This window comes from Psittacula echo (genome assembly GCF_963264785.1).
Source record: "Psittacula echo genome assembly, chromosome: 29".
NCBI classification, from domain to species: domain Eukaryota; kingdom Metazoa; phylum Chordata; class Aves; order Psittaciformes; family Psittacidae; genus Psittacula; species Psittacula echo.
The window spans coordinates 33,724-53,676 of record NC_137764.1 but is presented as its reverse complement, the minus strand read 5'-3'; the positions used below and the strand labels follow the sequence as shown (position 1 = coordinate 53,676).

The 19,953-nt window shown below is 59.8% G+C and overlaps 1 protein-coding gene across 1 annotated transcript in view; it reads left to right on the top strand.

Moving 5' to 3' along the window:
- Positions 1-19,953, top strand: part of LOC308230981 (ryanodine receptor 1-like) — a gene marked incomplete at both ends in the record, with an annotated part of 146,196 nt that overhangs the window by 92,533 nt on the left and 33,710 nt on the right. The window contains 14 exon segments of the mRNA XM_080636060.1: positions 192-259; positions 1,009-1,130; positions 2,688-2,737; positions 3,546-3,606; positions 4,528-4,766; positions 7,804-7,885; positions 8,993-9,123; positions 10,347-10,640; positions 10,643-10,710; positions 10,712-10,718; positions 13,848-14,088; positions 14,920-15,007; positions 15,106-15,198; positions 16,448-16,462. Coding sequence (XP_080492186.1) covers positions 192-259; positions 1,009-1,130; positions 2,688-2,737; positions 3,546-3,606; positions 4,528-4,766; positions 7,804-7,885; positions 8,993-9,123; positions 10,347-10,640; positions 10,643-10,710; positions 10,712-10,718; positions 13,848-14,088; positions 14,920-15,007; positions 15,106-15,198; positions 16,448-16,462 — 1,559 coding nt within the window.

The following is a 19,953-nucleotide window of genomic DNA, read 5'->3' as shown; positions in this document are numbered from 1 at the left end:
TTATGGGTCTCTATGGGTCTCTATGGGTCTCTATGGGTCCCTATGGGTCTCTATGGTCTCTATGGGTCTCTATGGGTCTCTATGGGTCTCTATGGTCTCTATGGGCCTCTATGGGTCTCTATGGGTCTCTACGGTCTCTATGGGTCCCTATGGTCCTTATGGTCCCTATGGGTCTCTTTGTCTCCCCCCAGAGGCCGTGGTCAGCAGCGGCCGCGTGGAGAAATCCCCCCACGAGCAGGAGATCAAGTTCTTCGCCAAGGTCAGAGGGGCCTATGGGGCGGGGGGGGGGGGGGTCTATGGGTCGCTATGGGGGTCTATGGGTCTCTATGGGTCCCTATGGGTCCCTATGATCTCTATGGGTCCCTATGGGTCTCTATGGGTCTCTATGGGTCCCTATGGGTCTCTATGGGTCCCTATGGTCCCTATGGGTCTCTATGGGTCCCTATGGGTCTCTATGGGTCCCTATGGGTCTCTATGGGTCCCTGTGGTCCCTATGATCCCTATGGTCCCTATGGGTCCCTATGGTCCCTATGGGTCTCTATGGGTCCCTATGGGTCTCTATGGGTCTCTATGGGTCCCTATGGTCCCTATGGGTCTCTATGGGTCCCTATGGGTCCCTATGGGTCCCTATGGTCCCTATGGGTCCCTATGGGTCCCTATGGTCCCTATGGGTCTCTATGGGTCCCTATGGGTCTCTATGGGTCTCTATGGGTCCCTATGGGTCCCTATGGTCCCTATGGGTCTCTATGGGTCCCTATGGGTCTCTATGGGTCTCTATGGGTCCCTATGGGTCCCTATGGTCCCTATGGGTCTCTATGGGTCCCTATGGGTCCCTATGGGTCTCTATGGGTCCCTATGGGTCTCTATGGGTCTCTATGGGTCCCTATGGTCCCTATGGGTCCCTATGGGTCCCTATGGGTCCCTATGGTCCCTATGGGTCTCTATGGGTCCCTATGGGTCTCTATGGGTCTCTATGGGTCCCTATGGGTCCCCCTGTGCCCGGTGCAGGTGCTGCTGCCGCTCATCAACCGCTACTTCCACAACCACTGCGGGTACTTCCTGAGCACCCCGGCCCTGGCGCTGGGCAGCGGCGGCCACGCCTCCAACAAGGAGAAGGAGATGGTGACCAGGTGGGAGCCACGGCGCCCCATAGCGCCCCATAGCGCCCCATAGTGCCCATAGCGCCCCATATTGCCCATAGCACCCCATAGTGCCCATAGCGCCCCATAGCGCCCCATAGCGCCCCATAGCGCCCATAGCGCCCCATAGTGCCCATAGCGCCCCATAGCGCCCATAGCGCCCCATAGCACCCCATAGCACCCCATAGCGCCCATAGCGCCCCATAGCGCCCCATAGCGCCCCATAGCGCCCCATAGCATCCATAGCGCCCCATAGCGCCCCATAGCACCCCATAGCATCCATAGCGCCCCATAGCGCCCCATAGTGCCCCATAGCATCCATAGCGCCCCATAGCGCCCCATAGCATCCATAGCGCCCCATAGCGCCCCATAGCACCCCATAGCATTCATAGCGCCCCATAGCACCCATAGCACCCTGTAGCACCCATAGTGCCCCATAGCATCCATAGCGCCCCATAGCGCCCCATAGCGCCCCATAGCATCCATAGAGCCCCATAGCGCCCATAGCGCCCCACAGCGCCCATTGTGCCCCATAGCACCCCATAGCGTCCATAGCGCCCCATAGCATCCATAGCACCCCATAGCGTCCCATAGCGCCCCATAGCGCCCCATAGCGCCCCATAGCATCCATAGCGCCCCATAGCACACCATAGCGCCCATAGCGCCCCATAGCACCCCATAGCGCCCCATAGCGCCCATAGCGCCCCATTGCGCCCCTTAGCGCCCATAGTGCCCCATAGCATCCATAGCGCCCCATAGCACCCATAGCGCCCCATAGCATCCATAGCGCCCCATAGCGCCCCATACTGTCCATAGCGCCCCATAGCATCCATAGCGCCCCATAGCGTCCCATAGCGCCCCACAGCGCCCATAGCGCCCCATAGCGCCCCATGGCACCCATAGCGCCCCATAGCTCCCAACAGCGCCCCATAGTGCCCCATAGCAACCCATAGTGCCCATAGTGCCCAATAGCGCCCCATAGCGCCTCATAGTGCACCATAGCGTCCATAGCGCCCCATAGCACCCATAGCGCCCCATAGCGCCCCATAGCCTCCATAGCGCCCCATAGTGACCATAGCCCCATAGCGCCCCATAGCCTCCATAGCGCCCCATAGTCCCATAGCCCTCATAGCCCCCATAGCCCCCATAGCCCCATAGCCCTCATAGCCCCCATAGCCCCATAGCCCCCATAGCCCCATAGCCCCATAGCCCCCATAGCCCCATAGCCCCCATAGCCCCCATAGCCCCATAGCCCCCATAGCCCCATAGCCCCCATAGCCCCCATAGCCCCCATAGCCCCATAGCCCCCATAGCCCCCATAGCCCCATAGCCCCCATAGCCCCATAGCCCCATAGCCCCCATAGCCCCCATAGCCCCCATAGCCCCATAGCCCCCATAGCCCCCATAGCCCCCATAGCCCCATAGCCCCATAGCCCTCATAGCCCCCATAGCCCCCATAGCCCCCATAGCCCCATAGCCCCCATAGCCCCCATAGCCCCATAGCCCCCACCCCTGACCCACACCCTGGTCATTGTTCCCCCCTTACAGCCTCTTCTGCAAGCTGGCGGCCCTGGTCCGGCACCGCGTGTCACTGTTCGGTGAGGGGTCTATGGGGTCTCTATGGGGTCTCTATGGGGTCTCTATGGGGTCTCTATGGGTCTCTATGGGGGGATCTATGGGGTCTCTATGGGTCCCTATGGGTCTCCATGGGGGCTCTATGGGTCTCTATGGGGTCTCTATGGGGTCTCTGTGGTCTCTATGGGGTCCCTATGGGTCTCTATGGTCTCTATGGCCTCTATGGTCTCTATGGGTCCCTATGGGTCCCTATGGGTCTCTATGGGTCCCTATGGTCTCTATGGGTCCCTATGGGTCCCTATGGTCTCTATGGGTCTCTATGGGTCCCTATGGTCTCTATGGGTCCCTATGGTCTCTATGGTCTCTATGGGTCCCTATGGTCTCTATGGGTCTCTATGGGTCTCTATGGTCTCTATGGGTCCCTATGGTCTCTATGGGTCCCTATGGGTCCCTATGGTCCCTATGGTCCCTATGGTCCCTATGGTCTCTATGGTCTCTATGGGTCCCTATGGTCCCTATGGTCCCTATGGTCCCTATGGTCCCTATGGGTCCCTATGGGTCCCTATGGTCTCTATGGTCTCTATGGTCTCTATGGGTCCCTATGGTCCCTATGGTCCCTATGGTCCCTATGGGTCCCTATGGGTCCCTATGGTCCCTATGGTCTCTATGGTCTCTATGGGTCCCTATGGTCCCTATGGTCCCTATGGGTCCCTATGGTCCCTATGGGTCTCTATGGGTCCCTATGGTCTCTATGGTCTCTATGGTCTCTATGGGTCCCTATGGTCTCTATGGGTCCCTATGGGTCTCTCTGTGTCGCTGTCGCTGCCGCAGGGACGGACGCTCCGGCCGTTGTGAGCTGCCTGCACATCCTGGCTCGCTCCCTGGATGCCAGGTCTGGGCTCGCGTGGTCCCTGTGCGCCCCATTGCGCCCCATTGCGCCCCATTGCGCCCCATTGCGCCCCATTGCGCCCCATTGCTGCCCCATTGTGCCCCATTGCACCCCATTGCTGCCCCATTGTGCCCCATTGCGCCCCATTGCGGCCCATTGCTGCCCCATTGTGCCCCATTGCACCCCATTGCTGCCCCATTGTGCCCCATTGCGCCTCATTGCGCCCCATTGCCCCCATTGACTCCAATTGCCCCCATTCCTCCCATTGCCCCATTGCCCCCATTGCCCCCATTACCCCCATTCCCCCCATTGCCCCCATTACCCCCATTGCCCCCATTCCCCCCATTACCCCATTCCCCCCATTGCCCCCATTCCCCCCATTGCCCCCATTGCCCCCATTGCCCCCATTACCCCATTCCCCCCATTCCCCCCATTCCCCCCATTACCCCCATTATCCCCATTGCCCCCATTACCCCATTCCCCCCATTCCCCCCATTGCCCCCATTACCCCCATTGCCCCCATTACCCCATTCCCCCCATTCCCCCCATTACCCCCATTGCCCCCATTGCCCCCATTACCCCCATTACCCCCATTACCCCATTCCCCCCATTCCCCCCATTCCCCCCATTGCCCCCATTGCCCCCATTACCCCCATTCCCCCCATTGCCCCCATTGCCCCCATTCCCCCCATACCCCCATTGCCCCCATTCCCCCCATTACCCCCATTGCCCCCATGCCCCCCATTGCCCCCATTGCCCCCATTACCCCCATTACCCCCATTCCCCCCATTCCCCCCATTACCCCCATTACCCCCATTGCCCCCATTCCCCCCATTACCCCCATTCCCCCCATTCCCCCCATTGCCCCCCATTGCCCCCATTCCCCCCATTTCCCCATTCCCCCCATGCCCCCATCGCCCCCAGGACCGTGATGAAGTCGGGCCCGGAGATCGTCAAGGCCGGGCTGCGCTCGTTCTTCGAGGGCGCTGCCGAGGACCTGGAGAAGCTGGGGCAGAGCCTGCGGCTGGGGGCGGAGCCCGCGGGGCGGCGGCCGCTGAAGGGCGTGGCGCACGTGGTGACGTACAGCGGGGCGGCGCTGCTGCCGCTGCTCAGCTCCCTCTTCCAGCACCTGGGGCAGCTGCGCTGCGGGGATGACGTCATCCGTGAGCGCCCGAGGGGGGGGACCGGGGGGGGGAACGGGGGGTACGGGGTAGGGGGTATGGGGTATGGGATATGGGGTATGGGATATGGGGTATGGGGTATGGGATATGGGGTATGGGGTATGGGGTATGGGGTATGGGGTATGGGGTATGGGGTATGGGGTATGGGATATGGGGTATGGGATATGGGGTATGGGATATGGGGTATGGGGTATGGGGTATGGGGTATGGGATATGGGGTATGGGATATGGGGTATGGGGTATGGGGTATGGGGTATGGGGTATGGGGTATGGGATATGGGGTATGGGGTATGGGGTATGGGGTATGGGATATGGGATATGGGGTATGGGGTATGGGGTATGGGGTATGGGGTATGGGATATGGGGTATGGGGTATGGGGTATGGGATATGGGGTATGGGGTATGGGGTATGGGGTATGGGGTATGGGGTATGGGGTATGGGGTATGGGATATGGGGTATGGGGTATGGGATATGGGGTATGGGGTATGGGGTATGGGGTATGGGGTATGGGGTATGGGGTATGGGATATGGGGTATGGGGTATGGGGTATGGGGTATGGGATATGGGGTATGGGATATGGGGTATGGGGTATGGGGTATGGGGTATGGGGTATGGGGTATGGGATATGGGATATGGGGTATGGGGTATGGGGTATGGGATATGGGATATGGGGTATGGGGTATGGGGTATGGGGTATGGGGTATGGGATATGGGGTATGGGGTATGGGGTATGGGATATGGGGTATGGGGTATGGGGTATGGGGTATGGGGTATGGGGTATGGGGTATGGGGTATGGGATATGGGGTATGGGGTATGGGATATGGGGTATGGGGTATGGGGTATGGGGTATGGGGTATGGGGTATGGGGTATGGGATATGGGGTATGGGGTATGGGGTATGGGATATGGGATATGGGGTATGGGATATGGGATATGGGATATGGGGTATGGGGTATGGGGTATGGGATATGGGATATGGGGTATGGGATATGGGGTATGGGGTATGGGGTATGGGGTATGGGATATGGGGTATGGGGTATGGGATATGGGGTATGGGGTATGGGGTATGGGATATGGGGTATGGGATATGGGATATGGGGTATGGGATATGGGGTATGGGGTATGGGATATGGGGTATGGGATATGGGGTATGGGGTATGGGATATGGGGTATGGGATATGGGATATGGGGTATGGGGTATGGGATATGGGATATGGGGTATGGGATATGGGATATGGGGTATGGGATATGGGGTATGGGGTATGGGATATGGGGTATGGGATATGGGGTATGGGGTATGGGATATGGGGTATGGGATATGGGATATGGGGTATGGGATATGGGATATGGGATATGGGATATGGGATATGGGATATGGGGTATGGGATATGGGATATGGGGTATGGGATATGGGATATGGGGTATGGGGTATGGGGTATGGGATATGGGATATGGGGTATGGGATATGGGATATGGGGTATGGGATATGGGATATGGGATATGGGGTATGGGGTATGGGATATGGGATATGGGGTATGGGATATGGGATATGGGGTATGGGATATGGGATATGGGATATGGGGTATGGGGTATGGGGTATGGGATATGGGATATGGGATATGGGGTATGGGATATGGGGTATGGGGTATGGGGTATGGGATATGGGGTATGGGGTATGGGGTATGGGATATGGGGTATGGGGTATGGGGTATGGGGTATGGGATATGGGGTATGGGGTATGGGGTATGGGATATGGGGTATGGGGTATGGGGTATGGGGTATGGGGTATGGGGTATGGGATATGGGGTATGGGGTATGGGGTATGGGATATGGGGTATGGGGTATGGGGTATGGGATATGGGGTATGGGGTATGGGGTATGGGGTATGGGATATGGGGTATGGGGTATGGGATATGGGGTATGGGGTATGGGATATGGGATATGGGGTATGGGGTATGGGGTATGGGGTATGGGATATGGGGTATGGGGTATGGGGTATGGGGTATGGGGTATGGGATATGGGATATGGGATATGGGATATGGGGTATGGGATATGGGGTATGGGATATGGGGTATGGGATATGGGATATGGGGTATGGGATATGGGGTATGGGGTATGGGGTATGGGATATGGGATATGGGATATGGGGTATGGGGTATGGGGTATGGGATATGGGATATGGGGTATGGGATATGGGGTATGGGGTATGGGGTATGGGGTATGGGATATGGGGTATGGGGTATGGGATATGGGGTATGGGGTATGGGGTATGGGATATGGGATATGGGATATGGGGTATGGGGTATGGGGTATGGGATATGGGGTATGGGATATGGGGTATGGGGTATGGGGTATGGGATATGGGGTATGGGGTATGGGATATGGGATATGGGGTATGGGATATGGGATATGGGATATGGGGTATGGGGTATGGGGTATGGGATATGGGGTATGGGATATGGGATATGGGATATGGGGTATGGGATATGGGGTATGGGATATGGGATATGGGGTATGGGATATGGGGTATGGGATATGGGGTATGGGATATGGGGTATGGGGTATGGGATATGGGATATGGGGTATGGGATATGGGGTATGGGGTATGGGATATGGGGTATGGGGTATGGGGTATGGGGTATGGGGTATGGGATATGGGGTATGGGATATGGGATATGGGGTATGGGATATGGGATATGGGGTATGGGGTATGGGGTATGGGGTATGGGATATGGGGTATGGGATATGGGGTATGGGGTATGGGGTATGGGATATGGGGTATGGGGTATGGGGTATGGGGTATGGGATATGGGGTATGGGATATGGGATATGGGGTATGGGATATGGGGTATGGGATATGGGGTATGGGATATGGGGTATGGGATATGGGATATGGGATATGGGGTATGGGATATGGGATATGGGATATGGGGTATGGGGTATGGGGTATGGGGCTGCCCTGGGGCTCAGCAGGGCAGTTCCTGTCCCTGACCCCCCCTGCTGTCCCTGTCCCGCAGTCGATGATGTCCAGCTCTCCTGTTACCGCATCCTCAGCAGCATCTACTCCCTGGGCACCACCAAGAACCCCTACGTGGAGAGGTGCCCTCACACCTATGGGGACTATGGGGGCTATGGGGGCTATGGGGGCTGTGGGGCTATGGGGGCTATGGGGACTATGGGGCTCTATGGGTGCTATGGGTCTATGGGGTCTATGGGGGCTATGGGTGCTATGGGCGCTATGGGGCTCTATGGGCGCTTAGGGGCTATGGGTGCTATGGGGGCTATGGGGGCTATGGGCGCTATGGGGGCTATGAGCGCTATGGGGGCTATGGGGGCTATGGGGGCTATGAGCGCTATGGGGGCTATGGGAGCTATGGGGTGCTATGGGGTGGTATGGGGTGCTATGGGGTCTATGGTCGCTATGGTCTCTATGGGTTCTATGGTCGCTATGGTCTCTATGGGTTCCATGGTCGCTATGGTCTCTATGGGTGCTATGGTTGCTATGGTCTCTATGGGTTCTATGGTCGCTATGGTCTCTATGGGTTCTATGGTCGCTATGGTCTCTATGGGTTCCATGGTCGCTATGGTCTCTATGGGTGCTATGGTTGCTATGGTCTCTATGGGTTCTATGGTCACTATGGTCTCTATGGGTTCCATGGTCGCTATGGTCTCTATGGGTTCCATGGTCGCTATGGTCTCTATGGGTTCTATGGTCGCTATGGTCTCTATGGGTTCTATGGTCGCTATGGTCTCTATGGGTGCTATGGTCGCTATGGTCTCTATGGGTGCTATGGTCGCTATGGTCTCTATGGGTTCTATGGTCGCTATGGTCTCTCTGGGTTCCATGGTCGCTATGGTCTCTATGGGTTCTATGGTCGCTATGGTCTCTATGGGTTCTATGGTCACTATGGTCTCTATGGGTGCTATGGTCGCTATGGTCTCTATGGGTTCTATGGTCGCTATGGTCTCTATGGGTTCTATGGTCGCTATGGTCTCTATGGGTTCTATGGTCGCTATGGTCTCTATGGGTTCTATGGTCGCTATGGTCTCTATGGGTTCTATGGTCGCTATGGTCTCTCTGGGTTCCATGGTCGCTATGGTCTCTCTGGGTTCCATGGTCACTCTGGTCTCTATGGGTTCCATGGTCTCTATGGGGCACCGAGGGCGCTGTGGGGCGCTCAGCGCTGACGGCAGCGGTGCCCGCAGGCATCGCCCGGCGCTGGGGGAGTGCCTGGCCCGCCTGGCCGCAGCCATGCCCGTGGCCTTCCTGGAGCCGCAGCTCAACCACCTCAACCCCTGCTCCATCTACAGCACCAAGTCCGCCCGCGAGAGGGCCGGTGAGGGCGCCGGGACCCACGGCCACGCGCACCTGGGGTGCCCCTGCCCCATGGGGTTCCCTCTTCCCCATTGGGTTCCCTCTTCCCCATTGGCTGCCCCCTTCCCCATTGGGTTCCCCATTGGGTTCCCCCTTCCCCATTGGGTTCCCCATTGGGTTCCCTCTTCCCCATTGGGTGCCCCCTTCCCCATTGGGTTCCCCATTGGGTTCCCCCTTCCCCATTGGGTTCCCCATTGGGTTCCCTCTTCCCCATTGGGTGCCTCCTTCCCCATTGGGTTCCCCATTGGGTTCCCCCTTCCCTATCGGGTTCCCCATTGGGTTCCCTCTTCCCCATTGGGTTCCCCCTTCTCCATTGGGTTCCCCCTTCCCCATTGGGTTCCCCCTTCTCCATTGGGTGCCCTCTTCCCCATTGGGTGCCTCCTTCCCCATTGGGTTCCCCATTGGGTTCCCCCTTCCCTATCGGGTTCCCCATTGGGTTCCCTCTTCCCCATTGGGTTCCCCCTTCCCCATTGGGTTCCCCATTGGGTTCCCCCTTCCCCATTGGGTTCCCCATTGGGTTCCCTCTTCCCCATTGGGTGCCTCCTTCCCCATTGGGTTCCCCATTGGGTTCCCCCTTCCCTATCGGGTTCCCCATTGGGTTCCCCCTTCTCCATTGGTTGCCCTCTTCCCCATTGGGTGCCGCCTTCCCCATTGGGTTCCCCATTGGGTTCCCCCTTCCCTATCGGGTTCCCCATTGGGTTCCCTCTTCCCCATTGGGTTCCCCCTTCCCCATTGGGTTCCCCATTGGGTTCCCCCTTCCCCATTGGGTTCCCCATTGGGTTCCCCCTTCCTCATTGGGTTCCCCCTTCCCCATTGGGTTCCCCCTTCTCCATTGGGTTCCCCCTTCCCCATTGGGTTCCCCATTGGGTTTCCCCTTCCCCATTGGGTTCCCCCTTCCCCATTGGGTGCCGCCTTCCCCATTGTGTTCCCCATTGGGTTTCCCCTTCCCCATTGGATTCCCCCTTCCCCATTGGGTTCCCCATTGGGTTCCTCATTGGGTTCCCTCTTCCCCATTGGGTTCCCCCTTCCCCATTGGGTTCCCGATTGGGTTCCCCATTGGGTTCACCCTTCCCCATTGGGTTCCCCATTGGGTTCCCCCTTCCCCATTGGGTTCCCCATTGGGTTCCCCATTGGGTTCCCCCTTCCCCATTGGATTCCCCATTGGGTTCCCCATTGGGTTCCCCCTTCCCCACTGGGTCCCCCCTGACCCCTGGGTCTCCCCCCCCGGCCGTGTCCTCGCAGTGCTGGGCCTGCCGAGCCAGGTGCAGGACCTGTGCCCGGAGCTGCCGTCCCTGGAGGAGCTGATGGGCGCCATCGGGGCGCTGGCGGAGTCGGGCGCGCGCTACACGGAGATGCCGCACGTCATCGAGGTGACGCTGCCCATGCTCTGCAGTTACCTGCCCCGCTGGTGGGAGCGCGGCGCCGAGGCGCTGCCCGCCGGGCCCTGCGCCACCGCCGTCACCAGCCAGCACCTCAACACGCTGCTGGGCCACATCCTGCGCATCGTCGTCAACAACCTGGGCATCGACGAGGCCGCCTGGATGAAGCGGCTGGCGGGTGCGCCACCGGCCTGCGCCGGGCTTGGGGGGTGCAGGGGCTGGGGGTGCTGGGCCTTCATGGGGCTTGGGATGCTGGTGGTGGACCTTAATGGGGCTTGGGATGCTGGTGGTGGACCTTAATGGGGCTTGGGATGGTGGTGGTGGACTTTAATGGGGCTTGGGATGGTGGTGATGGACCTTAATGGGGCTTGGGATGCTGGTGGTGGACTTTAATGGGGCTTGGGATGGTGGTGGTGGACTTTAATGGGGCTTGGGATGGTGGTGATGGACCTTAATGGGGCTTGGGATGGTGGTGGTGGACCTTAATGGGGCTTGGGATGCTGGTGGTGGACTTTAATGGGGCTTGGGATGGTGGTGGTGGACTTTAATGGGGCTTGGGATGGTGGTGATGGACCTTAATGGGGCTTGGGATGCTGGTGGTGGACCTTAATGGGGCTTGGGATGCTGGTGGTGGACTTTAATGGGGCTTGGGATGGTGGTGGTGGACTTTAATGGGGCTTGGGATGGTGGTGATGGACCTTAATGGGGCTTGGGATGCTGGTGGTGGACCTTAATGGGGCTTGGGATGCTGGTGGTGGACTTTAATGGGGCTTGGGATGGTGGTGGTGGACTTTAATGGGGCTTGGGATGGTGGTGATGGACCTTAATGGGGCTTGGGATGCTGGTGGTGGACCTTAATGGGGCTTGGGATGCTGGTGGTGGACCTTAATGGGGCTTGGGATGGTGGTGGTGGACTTTAATGGGGCTTGGGATGGTGGTGATGGACCTTAATGGGGCTTGGGATGCTGGTGGTGGACCTTAATGGGGCTTGGGATGCTGGTGGTGGACTTTAATGGGGCTTGGGATGGTGGTGGTGGACTTTAATGGGGCTTGGGATGGTGGTGGTGGACTTTAATGGGGCTTGGGATGGTGGTGATGGACCTTAATGGGGCTTGGGATGCTGGTGGTGGACTTTAATGGGGCTTGGGATGCTGGTGGTGGACTTTAATGGGGCTTGGGATGGTGGTGATGGACCTTAATGGGGCTTGGGATGCTGGTGGTGGACCTTAATGGGGCTTGGGATGCTGGTGGTGGACTTTAATGGGGCTTGGGATGGTGGTGGTGGACTTTAATGGGGCTTGGGATGGTGGTGGTGGACTTTAATGGGGCTTGGGATGGTGGTGATGGACCTTAATGGGGCTTGGGATGCTGGTGGTGGACCTTAATGGGGCTTGGGATGGTGGTGGTGGACTTTAATGGGGCTTGGGATGGTGGTGATGGACCTTAATGGGGCTTGGGATGCTGGTGGTGGACCTTAATGGGGCTTGGGATGCTGGTGGTGGACTTTAATGGGGCTTGGGATGGTGGTGGTGGACTTTAATGGGGCTTGGGATGGTGGTGGTGGACTTTAATGGGGCTTGGGATGGTGGTGATGGACCTTAATGGGGCTTGGGATGCTGGTGGTGGACTTTAATGGGGCTTGGGATGGTGGTGGTGGACTTTAATGGGGCTTGGGATGGTGGTGATGGACCTTAATGGGGCTTGGGATGCTGGTGGTGGACCTTAATGGGGCTTGGGATGGTGGTGATGGACCTTAATGGGGCTTGGGATGCTGGTGGTGGACCTTAATGGGGCTTGGGATGCTGGTGGTGGACTTTAATGGGGCTTGGGATGGTGGTGGTGGACTTTAATGGGGCTTGGGATGGTGGTGGTGGACTTTAATGGGGCTTGGGATGGTGGTGATGGACCTTAATGGGGCTTGGGATGCTGGTGGTGGACCTTAATGGGGCTTGGGATGGTGGTGGTGGACTTTAATGGGGCTTGGGATGGTGGTGATGGACCTTAATGGGGCTTGGGATGCTGGTGGTGGACTTTAATGGGGCTTGGGATGGTGGTGGTGGACTTTAATGGGGCTTGGGATGGTGGTGATGGACCTTAATGGGGCTTGGGATGCTGGTGGTGGACCTTAATGGGGCTTGGGATGGTGGTGGTGGACTTTAATGGGGCTTGGGATGGTGGTGGTGGACTTTAATGGGGCTTGGGATGGTGGTGATGGACCTTAATGGGGCTTGGGATGCTGGTGGTGGACCTTAATGGGGCTTGGGATGCTGGTGGTGGACTTTAATGGGGCTTGGGATGGTGGTGGTGGACCTTAATGGGGCTTGGGATGCTGGTGGTGGACCTTAATGGGGCTTGGGATGCTGGTGGTGGACTTTAATGGGGCTTGGGATGGTGGTGGTGGACTTTAATGGGGCTTGGGATGGTGGTGGTGGACTTTAATGGGGCTTGGGATGGTGGTGATGGACCTTAATGGGGCTTGGGATGCTGGTGGTGGACCTTAATGGGGCTTGGGATGCTGGTGGTGGACCTTAATGGGGCTTGGGATGGTGGTGATGGACCTTAATGGGGTTTGGGATGGTGGTGATGGACCTAAGTGGGTCTTGGGATGGTGGTGATGGACCTTAATGGGGTTTGGGATGGTGGTGGTGGGCCTTTGTGGGTGTTGGGATGGTGGTGATGGACCTTAATGGGGTTTGGGATGGTGGTGGTGGGCCTATGTGGGTGTTGGGATGATGGTGGTGACCTTAAGTGCATCTTGGTGGCCATGTGTTGATGGTGCCCGTGTCCCTGTGTTGATGGTGCCCGTGTCCCTGTGTTGATGGTGCCGGTGTCCCTGTGTTGATGGTGCCCGTGTCCATGTGTTGATGGTGCCGGTGTCCCTGTGTTGATGGTGCCCGTGTCCATGTGTTGATGGTGCCCGTGTCCCTGTGTTGATGGTGCCCGTGTCCATGTGTTGATGGTGCCGGTGTCCATGTGTTGATGGTGCCCGTGTCCATGTGTTGATGGTGCCGGTGTCCCTGTGTTGATGGTGCCGGTGTCCCTGTGTTGATGGTGCCGGTGTCCATGTGTTGATGGTGCCGGTGTCCATGTGTTGATGGTGCCGGTGTCCATGTGTTGATGGTGCCCGTGTCCATGTGTTGATGGTGCCGGTGTCCATGTGTTGATGGTGCCCGTGTCCATGTGTTGATGGTGCCCGTGTCCATGTGTTGATGGTGCCCGTGTCCATGTGTTGATGGTGCCCGTGTCCATGTGTTGATGGTGCCGGTGTCCCTGTGTTGATGGTGCCGGTGCCGGCCCCTCTCCGCAGTGTTCGCGCAGCCGATCGTGAGCAAGGCGAAGCCGGAGCTGCTGCGCTCCCACTTCATCCCCACCATGGAGAAGCTGAAGAAGAGGGCAGGGAAGGTGGTGGCCGAGGAGGAGCAGCTCCGCATGGAGGCCAAGGGCGAGGGCGAGGAGGCCGAGCTGCTCATCCGCGACGAGTTCGCCGTGCTCTGCCGCGACCTCTACGCGCTCTACCCCCTGCTCATCCGCTACGTGGACAACAGCCGGTGAGGGACGCGGGCGCCAGGGCACCCCACGGATGGTGCCCATGGGGTGCTTCAGTGGGGGTCCCCTTCATGGGGCCTTCACATGGTGCCCATGGGGACCCATCAATGGTGGCCACAGGGACCCAGTGATGCTGGTTCCATTGATGGTGGCCACGGGGACCCAGTGATGCTGGTTCCATTGATGGTGGCCACGGGGACCCAGTGATGCTGGTTCCATTGATGGTGGCCACGGGGACTCAGTGATGCTGGTTCCATTGATGGTGGCCACGGGGACCCAGTGATGCTGGTTCCATTGATGGTGGCCACGGGGACCTAGTGATGCTGGTTCCATTGATGGTGGCTATGGGGACTCAGTGATGCTGGTTCCATTGATGGTGGCCACGGGGACCCAGTGATGCTGGTTCCATTGATGGTGGCCACGGGGACCCAGTGATGCTGGTTCCATTGATGGTGGCCACGGGGACCCAGTGATGCTGGTTCCATTGATGGTGGCCACGGGGACCCAGTGATGCTGGTTCCATTGATGGTGGCCACGGGGACCCAGTGATGCTGGTTCCATTGATGGTGGCCACGGGGACCCAGTGATGCTGGTTCCATTGATGGTGGCCACGGGGACCCAGTGATGCTGGTTCCATTGATGGTGGCCACGGGGACCCAGTGATGCTGGTTCCATTGATGGTGGCCACGGGGACCCAGTGATGCTGGTTCCATTGATGGTGGCCACGGGGACCCAGTGATGCTGGTTCCATTGATGGTGGCCACGGGGACCCAGTGATGCTGGTTCCATTGATGGTGGCCATGGGGAGCCACTGGTGGCGTTGGCCCCGGCAGGGCCAAGTGGCTGACGGAGCCCAACGAGGACGCGGAGGAGCTGTTCCGCATGGTCGGCCAGGTCTTCATCTACTGGGCCAAGTCCCACGTGAGTGGGGACCGGGGCCATGGGGGGGGCACGCACGGAGGTGGATTTGGGGGGGGGCCCAGCCCCACATCCCCCTCAATGTCCCCCCCCCTTGGTAGAACTTCAAGCGCGAGGAGCAGAACTTTGTGGTGCAGAACGCCATCAACAACATGTCCTTCCTGACGGCCGACAGCAAGAGCAAGATGGCCAAGGTGGGGGCAGCACCCCAGAACCCAGCCAGCCCCATCCATCCCAATGGTCCTGGTACCCCCAACCCCCCCATAACCAACCCAGCCCCATCCATCCCAATGGTCCTGGTACCCCCAAACCCCCCCATAACCAACCCAGGCCCATCCATCCCCATCCATCCCAATGGTCCTGGTACCCCCAAACCCCCCCGTAACCAACCCAGCCCCATCCATCCCCATCCATCCCAATGGTCCTGGTACCCCCAAACCCCCCCATAACCAACCCAGCCCCATCCATCCCCATCCATCCCAATGGTCCTGGTACCCCCAAACCCCCCCATAACCAACCCAGCCCCATCCATCCCCATCCATCCCAATGGTCCTGGTACCCCAAACCCCCCCATAACCAACCCAGCCCCATCCATCCCCATCCATCCCAATGGTCCTGGTACCCCCAACCCCCCCATAACCAACCCAGCCCCATCCATCCCCATCCATCCCAATGGTCCTGGTACCCCCAACCCCCCCATAACCAACCCAGCCCCATCCATCCCAATGGTCCTGGTACCCCCAACCCCCCCATAACCAACCCAGCCCCATCCATCCCAATGGTCCTGGTACCCCCAACCCCCCCATAACCAACCCAGCCCCATCCATCCCAATGGTCCTGGTACCCCAAACCCCCCCGGAACCAACCCAGCCCCATCCATCCCCATCCATCCCAATGGTCCTGGTACCCCCAAACCCCCCCGTAACCAACCCAGCCCCATCCATCCCCATCCATCCCAATGGTCCTGGTACCCCAAACCCCCCCGTAACCAACCCAGCCCCATCCATCCCCATCCATCCCAATGGTCCTGGTACCCCCAACCCCCCCATAACCAACCCAGCCCCATCCATCCCCATCCATCCCAATGGTCCTGGTACCCCCAAACCCCCCCATAACCAACCCAGCCCCATCCATCCCCATCCATCCCAATGGTCCTGGTACCCCAAACCCCCACATAACCAACCCAGCCCCATCCATCCCCATCCATCCCAATGGTCCTGGTACCCCCAAACCCCCCCGGAACCAACCCAGCCCCATCCATCCCCATCCATCCCAATGGTCCTGGTACCCCCAAACCCCCCCGTAACCAACCCAGCCCCATCCATCCCCATCCATCCCAATGGTCCTGGTACCCCCAAACCCCCCCATAACCCCCCCAGTGCCCCCCCCCGGCCCTAATCCTGTCTCTTCTCTCCTGTCCCTGCTGCGGGTGCTGGCCCCCAGTCCGGAGATGGCCAGGTTAGCGGGGGGGGGCACCACAGATGGGAACCCCAGGCCCCCCCAGGCTGCTCCTCTATGGGGACATCGGGGGGGTCCTGCCCCACAGGGCCACAGCTGGGGCTGGGGGCACCGGGGGCCTGGACCTTGAGCTCCCCATCCCTTCCCTATGGGTCCCCCATCACCGCTCCCATCCCTTCCCCATGGGTCCCCCATCACTGCCCCCATTCCTTCCCTATGGGTCCCCCATCGCTGCCCCATCCCTTCCCTATGGGTCCCCCATCGCTGCCCCCATCCCTTCCCTATGGGTCCCCCATCACCTCCTGCATCCCTTCCCTATGGGTCCCCCATCGCCGCCCCCATCCCTTCCCTATGGGTCCCCCATCGCTGCCCCCATCCCTTCCCTATGGGTCCCCCATCGCCGCCCCCATCCCTTCCCTATGGGTCCCCCATCGCTGCCCCCATCCCTTCCCTATGGGTCCCCCATCACCGCCCCCATCCCTTCCCTATGGGTCCCCCATCACCTCCTGCATCCCTTCCCTATGGGTCCCCCATCACCTCCTGCATCCCTTCCCTATGGGTCCCCCATCGCCGCCCCCATCCCTTCCCTATGGGTCCCCCATCGCCGCTCCCATCCCTTCCCTATGGGTCCCCCATCGCTGCCCCCATCCCTTCCCTATGGGTCCCCCATCACCGCCCCCATCCCTTCCCTATGGGTCCCCCATCGCTGCCCCCATCCCTTCCCTATGGGTCCCCCATCACCTCCTGCATCCCTTCCCGATGGGTCCCCCATCACCTCCTGCATCCCTTACCTATGGGTCCCCCATCACCGCTCCCATCCCTTCCCCATGGGTCCCCCATCACCTCCTGCATCCCTTCCCTATGGGTCCCCCATCACCGCCCCCATCCCTTCCCTATGGGTCCCCCATCACCTCCTGCATCCCTTCCCTATGGGTCCCCCATCACCTCCTGCATCCCTTCCCTATGGGTCCCCCATCACCTCCTGCATCCCTTCCCTATGGGTCCCCCATCGCCGCTCCCATCCCTTCCCTATGGGTCCCCCATCGCTGCCCCCATCCCTTCCCTATGGTTCCCCCATCACCTCCTGCATCCCTTCCCTATGGGTCCCCCATCACCTCCTGCATCCCTTCCCTATGGGTCCCCCATCACCTCCTGCATCCCTTCCCTATGGGTCCCCCATCACCTCCTGCATCCCTTCCCGATGGGTCCCCCATCACCTCCTGCATCCCTTCCCTATGGGTCCCCCATCACCGCTCCCATCCCTTCCCCATGGGTCCCCCATCACCTCCTGCATCCCTTCCCTATGGGTCCCCCATCACCTCCTGCATCCCTTCCCTATGGTTCCCCCATCACCTCCTGCATCCCTTCCCCATGGGTCCCACATCACCTCCTGCATCCCTTCCCTATGGGTCCCCCATCACCTCCTGCATCCCTTCCCTATGGGTCCCCCATCACCGCCCCCATCCCTTCCCTATGGGTCCCCCATTACCGCCCCCATCCCTTCCCTATGGGTCCCCCATCACCTCCTGCATCCCTTCCCTATGGGTCCCCCATCACCTCCTGCATCCCTTCCCCATGGGTCCCCCATCACCTCCTGCATCCCTTCCCTATGGGTCCCCCATCGCCGCTCCCATCCCTTCCCTATGCGTCCCCCATCGCCGCCCCCATCCCTTCCCTATGGGTCCCCCATTACCGCCCCCATCCCTTCCCTATGGGTCCCCCATCACCTCCTGCATCCCTTCCCTATGGGTCCCCCATCACCTCCTGCATCCCTTCCCTATGGGTCCCCCATCACCTCCTGCATCCCTTCCCTATGGGTCCCCCATCACCTCCTGCATCCCTTCCCTATGGGTCCCCCATCACCTCCTGCATCCCTTCCCCATGGGTCCCCCATCACCTCCTGCATCCCTTCCCTATGGGTCCCCCATCACCTCCTGCATCCCTTCCCTATGGGTCCCCCATCACCTCCTGCATCCCTTCCCTATGGGTCCCCCATCACCTCCTGCATCCCTTCCCTATGGGTCCCCCATCACCTCCTGCATCCCTTCCCTATGGGTCCCCCATCACCTCCTGCATCCCTTCCCTATGGGTCCCCCATCGCTGCCCCCATCCCTTCCCTATGGGTCCCCCATCACCGCCCCCATCCCTTCCCTATGGGTCCCCCATCACCTCCTGCATCCCTTCCCCATGGGTCCCCCATCACCTCCTGCATCCCTTCCCTATGGGTCCCCCATCACCTCCTGCATCCCTTCCCTATGGGTCCCCCATCACCTCCTGCATCCCTTCCCTATGGGTCCCCCATCACCTCCTGCATCCCTTCCCTATGGGTCCCCCATCGCCGCTCCCATCCCTTCCCTATGGGTCCCCCATCGCCGCTCCCATCCCTTCCCTATGGGTCCCCCATCGCCGCCCCCATCCCTTCCCTATGGGTCCCCCATTACCGCCCCCATCCCTTCCCTATGGGTCCCCCATCGCTGCCCCCATCCCTTCCCTATGGGTCCCCCATCACCTCCTGCATCCCTTCCCTATGGGTCCCCCATCACCTCCTGCATCCCTTCCCTATGGTTCCCCCATCACCTCCTGCATCCCTTCCCTATGGGTCCCCCATCACCTCCTGCATCCCTTCCCTATGGGTCCCCCATCACCTCCTGCATCCCTTCCCTATGGGTCCCCCATCACCTCCTGCATCCCTTCCCTATGGGTCCCCCATCACCTCCTGCATCCCTTCCCCATGGGTCCCCCATCACCTCCTGCATCCCTTCCCTATGGGTCCCCCATCACCTCCTGCATCCCTTCCCTGTGGGTCCCCCATCACCTCCTGCATCCCTTCCCTATGGGTCCCCCATCACCTCCTGCATCCCTTCCCTATGGGTCCCCCATCACCTCCTGCATCCCTTCCCTATGGGTCCCCCATCACCTCCTGCATCCCTTCCCTATGGGTCCCCCATCACCTCCTGCATCCCTTCCCTATGGGTCCCCCATCACCTCCTGCATCCCTTCCCTATGGGTCCCCCATCGCCGCCCCCATCCCTTCCCTATTGGTCCCCCATCACCTCCTGCATCCCTTCCCTATGGTTCCCCCATCACCTCCTGCATCCCTTCCCCATGGTTCCCCCATCACCTCCTGCATCCCTTCCCTATGGGTCCCCCATCACCTCCTGCATCCCTTCCCTATGGGTCCCCCATCACCTCCTGCATCCCTTCCCTATGGGTCTCCCATCACCTCCTGCATCCCTTCCCTATGGGTCCCCCATCACCTCCTGCATCCCTTCCCCATGGGTCCCCCATCACCTCCTGCATCCCTTCCCTATGGGTCCCCCATCACCTCCTGCATCCCTTCCCCATGGGTCCCCCATCACCTCCTGCATCCCTTCCCTATGGGTCCCCCATCACCTCCTGCATCCCTTCCCTATGGGTCCCCCATCACCTCCTGCATCCCTTCCCCATGGGTCCCCCATCACCTCCTGCATCCCTTCCCCATGGTTCCCCCA